The 13,535-nt window shown below is 35.4% G+C and overlaps 1 protein-coding gene across 36 annotated transcripts in view; it reads left to right on the plus strand.

Moving 5' to 3' along the window:
• Positions 1-13,535, plus strand: part of NRXN1 (neurexin 1) — a 1,131,792-nt gene that overhangs the window by 1,067,220 nt on the left and 51,037 nt on the right. Inside the window, exon 1 of one of the 36 annotated variants that reach the window (XM_032292235.1) lies at positions 8,786-9,043. The exons of 34 other annotated variants lie outside the window; for them this stretch is intronic. In XM_032292235.1, the coding sequence (XP_032148126.1) occupies positions 9,011-9,043 (33 nt within the window). In that variant the 5' untranslated portion in view covers positions 8,786-9,010. Of the gene's footprint in view, positions 1-8,785; positions 9,044-13,535 lie in introns of those variants that run through there. One more of the 36 variants, XM_032292234.1, reaches the window with a different exon arrangement.

Consider the following 13,535-nt stretch of genomic DNA (forward strand, 5'->3'; position numbering starts at 1 on the left):
TATTATTTAAATTGGAAAAGGGCATCGCCAGATAGAAAAGACAGCATGTTCATGCCAGCAAAGATGCCAGGGAACATACCATACTTGAGACAATGTGAAAATTAGAACAAGTCTCTTGAAAAGTAGTTTGACAGATTGTTTCAAGATCTATACAAGCATTATATCTTTAGTTTAGTCATTTCATTTATGGTTGTTTATGTTGTGAAAAACATACAAAGGGAGAAAATTGTTATTTACAAAGCAGAATGCAGAATAGAAATGTGTCCATCATTTAAAAAACACAGAATAAGTATGTACATTACAATACATCCCATTTGATTGATTATTCTTTTGCTACTAGAATAATTATAAATATTCTAAATCAATCTAAATATAAATATTCTAAATCATGGAAAATGTATGTGCCATTATATAACTTATAAAACCAAAGAAAACTATATCTTTATTACTATAACTATTTAAAATTATCTGTACAAATAAGAAATGAAGAATCTGAAATGAAAATCAACAACATCATCAACAAAAAACATATGAAGTTTTATCAAGGTAATGGGATTGTGAGGTTTTTTTTTTAATAGATTTACTTTTTTGTAGTCATATCATTTATGAATTAAACTAATAGTTACTGATGATTCCATATGTGCTGGAAGCATTGCTAAGCTAACTGAAAAGATAAAGAAGCTTTTCATTTTTTATAATAAATTCTAACAATTTTAAGGAAAAGCACTTTATACCTCAATGCCTTTGCTAAAATAATTAACTCTACCATCATTGAAGGCCCAACTTGAATGCAGCCTGTTCCATGAAATCTTTTGATAAGCTATTCATCCCATCATTCCAAATTGTTTCCTAGATTTACCAATCCATCTCTCCAAATGAAAGTCATCGTGTTTGCTAATTGAATTGGAGGAGCCAGCAGGTTCAAGGCTGGTGTGAGTACTGCAGGGGATGACTGGAGAAGAACCTGGTTCTTGACTTTATGTATATTGGAGAGTGTGTGTCTCAAATAAGGTCTAAAACAACCTACATCAGGATCACCTGGAGTACATATTATACATACAGATTTTCACTCTCGTCCCTGGAAATTATAATTCCGTAGATCAGAGTGGACCAGACACTTTGCATTGTTAATAAGCACCCTAGATCTTAATTTAACTTTGGAAAATAATTGCTATAAAATATTGAGTCTTCATGAAATAAGTGCATCTGCTGCTGGAATTTTCCCTTGCAACACTGTATTTATATAAGTGTCCATTTGAAAATATCATCTGTTCACTGATTTTTTTTATATATTCAGTTCAAGCTGAGCTTTGTTTCCAACTCAGATTCACACTTTTGTTAATAGGCAACATTCACTCCATGTGGATTCTGTATGGAAATATGCTTATGTTCATACATTGGATTATGAAGTCATCCGTGGCCTTCTGTATAGGTGTCTTATTTAAGTCATTCTTGTTGCATAAAATATTATTGCTTGGCGTATTATCAAGAGCAGGGAAAGAGGTGGATGAAGTGGATTCATACTTGATAATGCCTGACAAGCTATATTCACTGACAAACCAAAGTTTCTCATATGGTCCATTGCCGTGCCTCAACTACATGTAAGGTTTTGTGTTCATTTTTCCTTTTGTTCTTTTCCCTCTTCCCTCCCTACTCTCCATTCTTCCTTTTCTCCAATTTTCCTTCCTTTATTCGAATGGACTTGACCATGAACAACTATGGTTTTGATTAATGCTTTCATCAAGAAGCTACCAAAAATACTTAGTCACTGACTACTGTTTGGTAAAATGTATTGTCCTGAAATATTCAGTTCTTTATTAACATTATCCTTTGGGTCTGGAGGGTTGGATCAAAGTGAACAATACATCATCCTTCTGTGGAAGTAAGAGAAATATGTAGCATGCCAAAAACTCAGAAAACGTAAAAACTTGTTAGAGACTGGCAGAAAATCTAGAGATTAGCCTGAAATCAGCATGTTTTGGCACCATTAATCTTTGACCTTAAGCTTTCCAACCTCCAGCCAGCTTGGAGAAAAACTACAGTTGGAAGATTCCTGTACAGTGCACTATTTCATCTTCATGAGTCATCATTTCACATGAAATGGGCTGAGGACTTTTCTCTGGGTAGATTTATTATCAAAAAATCGGGGAGGTTTGGATCTGACTTCAGTAGGTTCTCATATTATAAAGGAAACCTTACTTCTCTCTAGAGGTCTAGAAAGCCATCCTATGAAAACCCCTCTCAAAATAAATGATTTTCTAGGATATACAAAATAACACTGCCTGTATATCTGCACATTTATGGTTTCTAATTGCAGCAGTGAGGTAGGAGCCAATTCAGCCAAGTGCCCTATTTGTAGGTAGGAAAGAGTCATCCTATTCTAAATGCTATGATTTGTACATTTCTTCTATCCACATTAATCTTCCTTGCTCAAAAATATTTTCAACTAAAATATCTTATAAAATTCAATGTGAAAAACTATCCCTTAATAGATGGCTCTAAATCATCTGCATTTTTCATCTCCTCTGTGAAGCCATTTTCTGTTCCAGTATCTCTCTTGGTAAACAACTACTTCCACCAACGTTTCATTTTATTTTTTTTAAAGCTTCTCGTTTTTATTGGTTAGAAATCTTGTTGATACGGCTTTTCCTAAAGAAGAATTCTGAAGCTTAAACTCCAATATGGCCCCAAGGTTCTTAAAGTCTGAAAGATGGAATGTTTATTAACAATGCAGACTCTTGGAATCCATCTAAGTTAAAGTGAGAATTGGTCTCCAGGGAAAAACTCCAAAATCTGCATATTTAACATGATCCTTGTTGATTCTTAGGCATAATAAAGTTTAAGACCAACTATTCTAGAGCACTAGTAGTAGTTCATATTTGGAGAGAACATTCAAAATGTAGTCACAGACTTTGTTGCTGGCTTCATGGATATATATGTTATTTAATCCCTCTGAGTCCCAATTTCTTTAATGTTAGCATAATAATTTTTAGAGTATAATGTTAATGAAAAGACTGCATGATGCTATAGGTTTTGTTGTTTCTTTTTGCTTTTTAAAAAGCATAAACCTAGATAACAACCAGTGTAAAAAACAAAACCCACAATAACACAGTAGCAGAAAAAAACAACAGTATAAGACTGTGGAATTTTACTCACTCACACATTAATTCCCTTCCTATCTCTAATCTGTACTTGCAAATATTAAACTAATAATAGTTTAATGGTACTGCACGGTCTCAAAGTAGTGCTTCCATTATGAGGAGGAAAAGCAAAAAATAATTAAAAACTAAGACAATCTGCTCTGGTTTTCCACCACTTCTATTTTTGCCATCCCTTAAAAACTGAAAACAATCCAAAATATTACCCTATGCTATAGTTACCCTTACCTGGAGTTTACTTTCTGACATATGTCTTTGAAAAGTCATCCATGAATCCTATTCATCATGACTGTGGTGCAAATATAGATAAAAATTTGCATTTAAAAAAAACTTCAGCAGCCACTCCAATTCTTCTGAAAGGAGAATACTCAAAGCTGCTTCTTTTGTATTTCATAACCTATAAATACTCATTGGAATATTTTGGAGGATCGCATTTTCTCTCCCATGACTTAATACAGCATCAACATGGGAAAGAGAAGGCTTTGGAGACTTTTGCTATCTCTTATTGAACATCAACTTTTTCTCCTTCCCCTAAGTCTCCCCCCACCCAACCTCCAGACAGAGTCTTGTTCTGTCAGCAAGGCTGGAGTGCAGTGGTGCAATCTGGGCTTACCGCAAGCTGTGCCTCCTGGATTTAAGCAATTCTCCTGCCTCAGCCTCTGAGTAACTGAGATTACAGGCACACGCCACCATGCCCAGCAAATTTTTGTATTTTTAGTAGAAATGGCCTTTCACCATATTGGCCAGTCTGGTCTCAAACTCCTGACCTTGTGATCTACCCACCTTGGTCTCCCAAAGAGCTGGGATTACAGGTGTGAACTACCACACCTGGCTCCCTTTCCCCAAGTCTTATCTTGGCTGATATCTATGATGATTTTTGAAAGCATGTTGAAATTTGCCAGTATCGGTTTCACTGTTTGCTTTGGTAAAGAATGTCACTTTTACTTAACATTTAAAACAAATGATTTAACCTCTTTACATTAAAATCCAGCATCTCTAAAATGAAGGAATTAGACTATTCAAGTCATAAAAATCTATCTAGTTTTAAGAGAATTGTGGCATGTCATATTCTCCCACACCACAGAGTTTGAAATAACAGCCATGAGTTTGTGGCCATCGTGTTACAATCATGATTTTTTTCTTTTTATAGCGCCCTCTCTCTCTCGCCTTCTCTCTCCTCTGCCCTCCCTCCCCCAGCTGTTTTTCTGTGACATTTCCAACATTTCCTTTGCAACAAAGGCATTAGTTTTGCTTAAAGCTGCTCCACTGTCCTAGTGCTCCAGCTGGCTCTGTCTTTGAGCCTTGCTGCACTAACCTGGAACTCCACAGGCCTCACAAAGTGTGGGGATGAGCATTAAAGGAGTCACAGGGGGAAAAGCACCAGAAGTTAGTCCTGAGAACTCTGTTCTCAGAAACCTTATCTATGGATAGGGAGACTTGGTGAGAGCCTGAGGACAAGAACTGCAGACATAGTTTCTAAGGGGAGAGAATGGCACCCTGCTTCCCCTGCAAGCTGTGATGTAGGATGGTCCAAGGTAGAATCTGTTCACTTCCTTGCTTACAAGCTCACCTTTGTAGACAAAGTAGCTTAAGAATTATAAGAATCATAATTTGAGGGTTACAAAAGCTTCCTCTCCTTTATATATTTCCTCCTGTGATTCCTATAATTACTACTTTTTTTTTTTCTTTTGAGATGGAGTCTCACTCTGTTGCCAGGCTGGAGTGCAGTGGCATGATCTCAGCTCACTGCAATCTCTGACTCCCTGGTTCAAGCGATTCTCCTGCCTCAGCCTCTGGAGTAGCTGGAACTACAAGCACATGCCACCACGCCCAGCTAATTTTTGTATGTTTAGTAGACATGGGGTTTCACTATGTTGACCAAGATGATCTCAATCTCCTGACCTCGTGATCCGCCTGCCTTGGCCTCCCAAAGTGCTGGGATTACAGGTGTGAGCCACTGTGCCCGGCTACATATTCTGGCCGTACCTTTAAAAATGCAAATATCATGCAGAGGAATAAAGACTTCAAGTAATTTGTATTGTCAATTTCAATTAGGCTAATTTCTCACTTTAATTTTTTTTAAAAAAAAACCTATGAAGAACAGATAACTTAACCTGTCACAGCATTTGAACAAATTGACCCTAATCTCTTTAGTAACACATTTTTACCACTGACTTCCAGGTCACCATCCTTTGAGTTGTCCTCCTATCTCTTCATCCTCATTTGCTGTTTTTCCTCTTTTCTGTAACTTATTAAAATTGGAGAGACCCAGGGCTTGGTCCTTGGTCCCATCTAAATCTTGCCACTTTGCAATATATGCTTCACAATACAGAATATATTTCTTTAAATTTTTTGGGAAGAAGGTAGAAAAGTTTAGCATTTAGAACATGGTTTATCTCATCACTGTTGACATTTGGGTCCAGAAAATTATTTGTGATTGGGACTGTCCTGTACATTATCGAATGATCAGCAGCATCCCTGGCCACTACCAACTAGATGCTGATAGCACCCTCCAGTTTTGACAGCCAGCAATGTCACCAGACATTGTCAAATATTCCCTTGGGTGTGGGGTGAAGCAAAACCACCATCCCAAACCACTGATTCATAGCAGTTGTATATAAAACCTCCAAATGCTTTAATTATTAAAATTATAACCTTTGACTTAATTTGGCCAACTCAATTATTTTTATTTGTATCTTATTTCTTTGTATTTTTTATTTTATCTTATTTGTATTTATTTATTTGTATCTCTTAAAGTTACAAGAATCTGAATAACAGGTGTCAACAAGAGAATCTATAAGCCATGTTATTAGTTTTGGATAACATAAGCTTGTTCTGGGGAGGAAACACGTGAAGATTTGCTTTGTCTTTAGTCCCACACCATTATTGGTAAAAACATGGATGTTATTTTGCCTTTGAAGCAGCAGTGAACAATAACCTAAATTGAAATTCAAGTTTAGCTCAGCCACTTCTTGCTAATTGCATCCAGCTGAGAAAACTGAGGCTTGGAGAGGTTAATTTGCCCAAGTCTGGGTAAATATACAAATCATTTACTTCTCAGCCCTTTACATTTGTGCCTGGAAGAATTACACAAAATTTAGGTGAATTGTCACTCCAAATTGTGAAGCTCTTAATCCATGTCTGTATTGTTACTTGCGTTCATAGATAAAAGAACCTCAAGTTGACATAAAATATGAAGGTCTTCAGCGAAGACTGCCAGAACCTTTATTTTACAGTTCCCTTCTTGACCACATGTACCCTAATTTTTTTACATAAAAAAAGCAGGCTACATACCCTTCCCTCTATCTTCACCCCTTTCCCCTCAAGATTTTCCCTGAAAACATCTACCAGTCATGTTATTCTAAACTAAGTGAACATATCGATAACATTATTTAATTAGTTAATTTTAAATTAGAAAAGGAAACCATAGACTTGAACAAAATATATAAAATGGTACCTAATGAAACTATGTCTTAGTCCTACCTTTAAACTCAGTCTCTCTCCTCAGATATAGCCAGTATTAATTGATAATTTATATCCTTACAGATATTTCTTGTATTCTGGGCAGGGTGGCTCATGTCCAGGTATTTTGGGAGGCTGAGGTGGGCAGACTACTTGAGATCAGCAGTTTGAGACCCACCAGGTCAACATGATGAAACCCCATTTCTACTAAAAAGACAAAAAAAAAAAAAAAAAAAAAAAAACCTAAGTTGGGCGTGGTGGCACTTGCCTATAATCCCAACTACTCCGGAGGTTGAGGTGGAAGAATTGCATGTACCTGGGAGGCAGAGATTGCAGTAAGCCTAGATCCCACCACTGCACTCTATCCTGAGTAACAGAGCAAGACTCCCTCTCAAAAATAAATAAATAAATAAATAAATAAATAAATTTCCTCTGCATATACAACCATTTGTGTGTGTATACATGCATGTGTTGTGTAAGTATAGCCTAAACACAATTTAAATTTTATGCCTTTTTCATTCAAATGTATCTGAGAAATATCTTCATATAAAAACATATGATTTAACACATTGTATTTTACAGATGAAGAGTATTTCTCCTGTAAGGCTGTATCATAGTTTATCTAATCAGTTTACTAGCAGCGATTAAGGTGGTTTCTAGTTTGGGGCTAAATGTAAAGGGCTGAATAGGTGTAGTGTTGATATTTTATTATTATTTTCTTTTTGATGACAGGTGCTCTGAACCATAATTTTTTGTAAGAATAAAGTTTGTTGAATTATTATCAAATAGTCTGGATAGAAAAACACATGACAATATCTATTTATAAAATCTTGAAAAATGCTTTATTATTTCCTGGTAGTCGATACTAAATGAAAGAAAGGAAGAAATTTGCAAAAAATCCTGACAGGGTTCAATCTTTCAAGAATGTGTATAGTTTAAAAAATAGTTCCCAAGACAAACTGAGCTTTGGAATTTCAGCATTCTACAACTCAGTTGCAGTTTATTTATGAGGCACATCTATCAATGTTTATTTTCATTCACTTTTTTTCTAAATAGTGTTGCCTGACTGCAAAAGGTGTTAGAATTAGTTCTTTCAAATGCATGAATATAATTAAACTTTGGCAATGAAAAGCAATAAAGATAAGTGTTAGGGTGGCTAGGATACCTTTTCTCCTAGAAATTTTATTCCTGAAGATTGTTCTATCTCAATGAAACTGTCATTTAAAACACACTGGTCTCATCGCTTACAGCCTACCTGGTCAGACTGTATATATAATCATTCCAGTTACATTAGAGAAATGTGTTAACACATCTGTTATTACAGTATGATCACTGGAAGCAGATGTATTTGGGGATATACTTCCATATTGGATTCCAGATGTGTAGTCATTGCTTACCAAATGATTATTGTAAATTTCAGAGAAATGGCAGCAAATAAGTACATATTTTCATCATTGGATAATACATTTGTTCTTCAGGCTTTGGGAAACAGGATGTGCATCTTTTTGTGCTTGTTTTTATTTTTAGTGATTGATGAAATGGCATATTCATTGGGACTTAAATTGTCTTTAAAGAGGAACACTTGTAATTAGCAAAAAAAAAAAAAAAAAGAAAAAAAAAGAAAAGAAACATAAGAATGTATTTCCTAATGTTGCATAATTGTCTTTACAAACTTATCCCATAAAAATACTCATTATGAACATGGCATTCAAAAAATGTCACTCATTAACTTACAAATAAAATTATAATTACAATTATAAGTCTTCGAGGAGATTCTGCTAGGAGGGTTGCATGCTAATTGAGCAGTTTAAGGCTTCTAATTTAATATTAGGCAAAAAGATGATAATTATCTCAAGAAAAGCATATTAACAGTTTAAGGACTGAGGTTTTTTGTTTAAGTTTCCTTTCTGCTTAGCAATCACATTGGATTAGAATGTAATATAGAAAAAATGTTCATGCATGAAAATAAGCTTTCAGTTGGGTCAGGGAGTTAGAGGGAGGTCTGTTTCCCTATGTGGTCTCGGTAGGAGAGCAAATTCAAAAGCCACGACTGCTAAGACTTTTTGAGCGGTGCGCGGGCTGGGCTGTGTACCAACAGCCTCCTCAACTGCAGACGGAACTGCAGCATCCCTTCCTGCAGTAGCGCGTCAGCCATTGGCTCCTCAGTGACACGTGACTGATAGAGCCTTTTCTGTGTCTTTTCTCGCCCATCTGTGTGCAGGGCACTGATAGGCCAGGCTGATGCGCAGGCAATTTATCATCTTGATCTCCCACTGAGTCAGGGAGCTCTCCTGTCACCAGTATTGATTTCAGAGGATGGACTAAATTTCCTAGGATTTCCATTAAGAATTAAGAAAAAAGCTCTAAGCACGCAGGGTAGCCAGACAGACATGGATATGAGATGGCACTGTGAAAACTCGCAGGTAGCTTCTTCTGTCACAGCCGCTGCTGAGCACAGCTTAGATCTGCAGCATGCAGGGTTTAAGATACCAGAAGCCTAAAACCAATAATAATGAAAATAAGAATAAACTCATTTGGATAAACTAATTTTAAGATTTATGTTAAAATATTTCTTGTTGAAGATTGCATGTCAAATTTATGCACGCTGTATGTGAAATGTAGAAAGGTTGTTTTAAATTTTAAAATGTCCTTAAACCCTGAGCATGGTTGCTTCTAGTTTTGTCTGCTGCTTTTTGTGAGCTTCAGGGGTTTATCAGCATGCTTGTGGCAAAAACAACCAAAACGTGTGTGTGTGTGTTTGTGTGTGTGTGTATATATATGTATTAACTTAGTTCAAGTAAAAGCATGAATAAAAAGCTGCTTTCAATACTTGCCAGACTGCTTTATTATTGTTAATGACTTAGTGAAAATTTTGCTTAAATATGCTTAGATTCTGACCATGCATGCTTTTGTGGCAGAGTGGGATTTTCATGAGCATTTGTAAAGATGGAATGTCTGAATTAAATGCATGTTTGGTAAAACAGAAAATGTATTAGTGATCAATGATTAAACCTGATTAATGTAAATATTTTATGATAAGATGTGAGTAACATTTACTTACTTACACTAATTAATTCTGCTTACTGAAAAAAAAATGCATGTCTGGACTAATGAGAGTTTTTATATTTCTGAAATTATTAATTTCAATTATGTCAGCAATGGTAAGATTTTAATTTTCTAAAATGCCTCCCAGATGAAATAATTAAGAACATTTTTTAAGAGCTTATATCCTAGAAGAGGATTCTAAAGTGCTGTTTGTGTATGTGAGAGACCATGTGCATGTTCGTGTGTGTGTGTGTGTGTGTGTGTGTGTGTGTGTGTGTGTGTGTGAATTCCTTGGGGAATTGTTTGATACCCTCCTAGCAAGTCCTCATTCTCGAGAAAAGCAAAAAATGCCTTGGCATTCAAACATTCCCTAGGCCTGTGGGGAATTAGAGCTAGCAGAAGCAAGAGTGTAGCCAGATGGGACTGGCACGCTCCGAGTGAGTGGAGACAATAGGTGGGGGTGGAGCAGATGGAGGACAGAAGGGATTGCATACCAGAAAAAGGGTAGGAGGGTGCCCGTGGGGAAGAGTGTGCTTAATAGTGAAGGAAGCCTGGCCTCTCTTTTCAAGGGAACTTCTGATTGCATCTTCATCTAATTAGAAGACAGAATGTCATGTCTGTGGTGACAACTATTTTCATTAAATTAGGGAAGAAATTCCTTGAATAGAAGTTGCTTTACCAGACTATAAATGGTGTGTTGCCTATGTGTGGTGTTTGTCACATTTTTCTCTTTGCCATGTTCAGGAAAAGGAGAAGCAAAATTAACATTAGGCTATTGTATTATTTTAGTTAGTAGCATCTAAATATAAATATGGCAATTTCTACTGAACTTATTTACCAGACTTTGGATGATTCAAACATCTATAGGGTTTACCAAATTTTTCCCTAAATAAGTTTTCAATTCCGAAAATGCTTAGAGCCCGTGCTAGCTAATCTATTATTTTACTTCTGGCTTTTTAATAGATGGTCATTTACAGAATAACTTTTGAATATTTTATTTAAGTATTTGTTGATTTTATCATGAGGTGTGGAGCTTGACCAACACCCAGTTAAAATTCTGAAATGAAATTAATCTTTCAGCAACCTCCATTAAGACCTCTGTCACCCCCAACTCCCAGAGATATGGGCACAGCTTTTGCCCAGAAAAATCAAAGGACTGAAGGAGGATGAAAATCAATTTACTTCTGAATCCTCTGATTTTAATGACTCTTAGCAAAATTCTAGTTGAACCCACATAAAATTTTCAATCCTAAGTGCAAATGAAACTGACCAAAATCATGCTGCCAAAATATACCAAGAAAACACAAATTTAAAATGTTTAAATGCACATGGTTTGGGTTGCCCATAGCTCACTTGTCAGCTATTTAGTGGATCTTATATTAATATATGTAGAGAATTTTCATTCTCCAAAGAAAGTTTCCATGCTTAAAGTTCTTTTGATTTATCTTTTGGACCTTGGCTTGACAAGGAATGATGACTTAGACAAGAAGGAAAAAAAATTACTTTTGGTACCTTAAATTCAGAATTTATATACTCAGATCATTATACTACTTTTCCCAAAGTTGAAGAACAAAGCCAACATGTTTCTTCCGTCATTTTCCTTCATATTCTCTCCTTAGATATTAATGGAAAAAAACTCAGTAAGCAGCAAAATGCTTCTCACTTGGCAAATTCCCTATAACATTTTTAGAAAGGGGGTCTCCAGACAGACCAATATTTATATTATGGAGGGTAGACTGCTGTTCATTAGGCAAAATTACCCAGTAGTAAAGAATAAATATTTTCATTGACTTTGCACAATCAAGGTTGCCCAGTAGGCTAAAAGACACATTCTCCTTATGAGCAGCATGGAATGAAACTAGAATAGCCCTGAACTGTTATCAAATGTCTGGCCACAGTTGCATTTGGCTCAGCTGCCAAGCAAACTTCTCAACAAGACATTAACTAGGGATATGCTTACATATTTACAAAATAATTAGTGAGGTAGCATTGCATATTAAAGATGTTCTGGGTAGTTATGATGAAGTCTTACTGTCTGTGTCACTTCCATATGCTTCTTTAATTTATGAAATGTGCTCATATCAGAGCATCTGGGTGCATTTATAAAGTACAAGGGCAATCAATTAACTATATGATGGATGCAGTAGGCAGAATGCTAATTGATAGGAAAAGCCCTCTTAGCTGACACTTTTTAGTTTTCAAATGGGAAAAAAGCATGTAGCCAAGTACTTTAGGCCTTTGTCTATATTAAGTTTAAATATTTCAAGAGCTCAGCTTATACTCTGCCCATTTAGAAAATGACATTTAAATGAGATTTCACCCTATCTAAATTAGTGCTCTTAATTCTAGTATTATGAGCACTACCAAAATCCACAGGTGAACAGCCTTAATGAATATTTAATTATACTTAGATCAAGTAGTGCCTTTTATTGTTTAGTCTCCTCTTTCACCTTCCATTTCTCCTGCTCTCAGTGTTTTATTCCTCTGCTGCTCCACCTGTGGTTTATGGACTCAAACACCAACAGATAGAAAAAGATAGCTTTCCATTTGTTACAGAACTTGAGATTATAGAGTAGGTAGGGAATTTCCAGAATACAGAATAATTGTAGAGAGTCACAGACATTTACACATTCATGGATATCTCTAGGGTTTTTTAGCAAATTAAAGACAGTATGAGTTCAAACTGTGTAATAACTATTAGCAGAAATATATGAGAGATATTTTATATTTTTGCATCATCAACTGTATATTATCACTACTCATTTCCATTTGTGCCTCAATTTTTCACCTTTATTTTAATTTATTTCATTAGCCATTAGTAACTGCCTCAGAATTATTTCCCAAAAGTCAACGATACATTTTTTATTTCAATGTTATGCTATATTTTTTGATCTATATTCCCACAATTCATTTTCTTGGGAATAAAAAAATTCAAATACTTGTCCTATTTTCCCATAACTATAATGTAAAGCCTTTTGTTGTAAAGTCTCCTTTACTTTAAGTATTCATTACTTTGAAGACAAAAACTATATATCATGGTGGGAATGACTTGAATATTATTTGGGGGAGCCAAAATAAGTCAGTTCCCAAAAGAAATTAGTTCTGAAGTCTCTATGCTCTCACTTTGTTTCCCCTGCTTTTTTATTAACGTGTAATGAGTCTCATAGGATTCCACCATCTTGGCTCTAAGCCTATTTCAGATTTTTGATGAAAAACATGATGACGTAAGTTCACAGCCTAAATTTAATAGTAAAGTCATGGGTAAAGTGAAGGCTTAATAGCATGGGGAAATGCATTATCTGGCTGACTTAACATCATTCAAGTTGAAAATTCTACAGGTGTAAATCAGTCTGTGGCCATAGCACCCCGAATGCGCCCAATCTCATCTGATCTCAGAAGCTAAACAGGGTTGGTCCTGGTTAGTAATTACGTGGGAGAGTGTATCAAAGACAAAATTCTTTTCTAATCAATCATCCAATTAAATGAATTTATTTATAATGAAAAAAATACTTTATATGCAAATATATAGATTACATATATAAAATAAAATGTATTTATAAGGTATAATTAGATATATAAAACTAAGGCTGCCATTTTGACTTCAAAACCATTTTATTGTCAGATCAAAAATTTTACATAGAATTTTGATTTTTTTAAAGTGCTTTATTTTGAAGTTGCATATGTATAGCCTTGGGAGTCAATTCTCAATTTTCCACGTATGAACTGTCTACATAATGGATTATCTTGCATGATTAGATGTACTTTCTGGACCACTTACCCTCCATTGGCTTAAAAATTGTTGTTTTAATTACATACCATGGCTCCCTCCATTAGCACAGCTAGATTTGAGTGGATCATCCACCATTTAGG

This window comes from Sapajus apella, unplaced genomic scaffold (genome assembly GCF_009761245.1).
Source record: "Sapajus apella isolate SASKATOON/1434 unplaced genomic scaffold, GSC_monkey_1.0 scaffold26, whole genome shotgun sequence".
Classification (NCBI taxonomy): domain Eukaryota; kingdom Metazoa; phylum Chordata; class Mammalia; order Primates; family Cebidae; genus Sapajus; species Sapajus apella.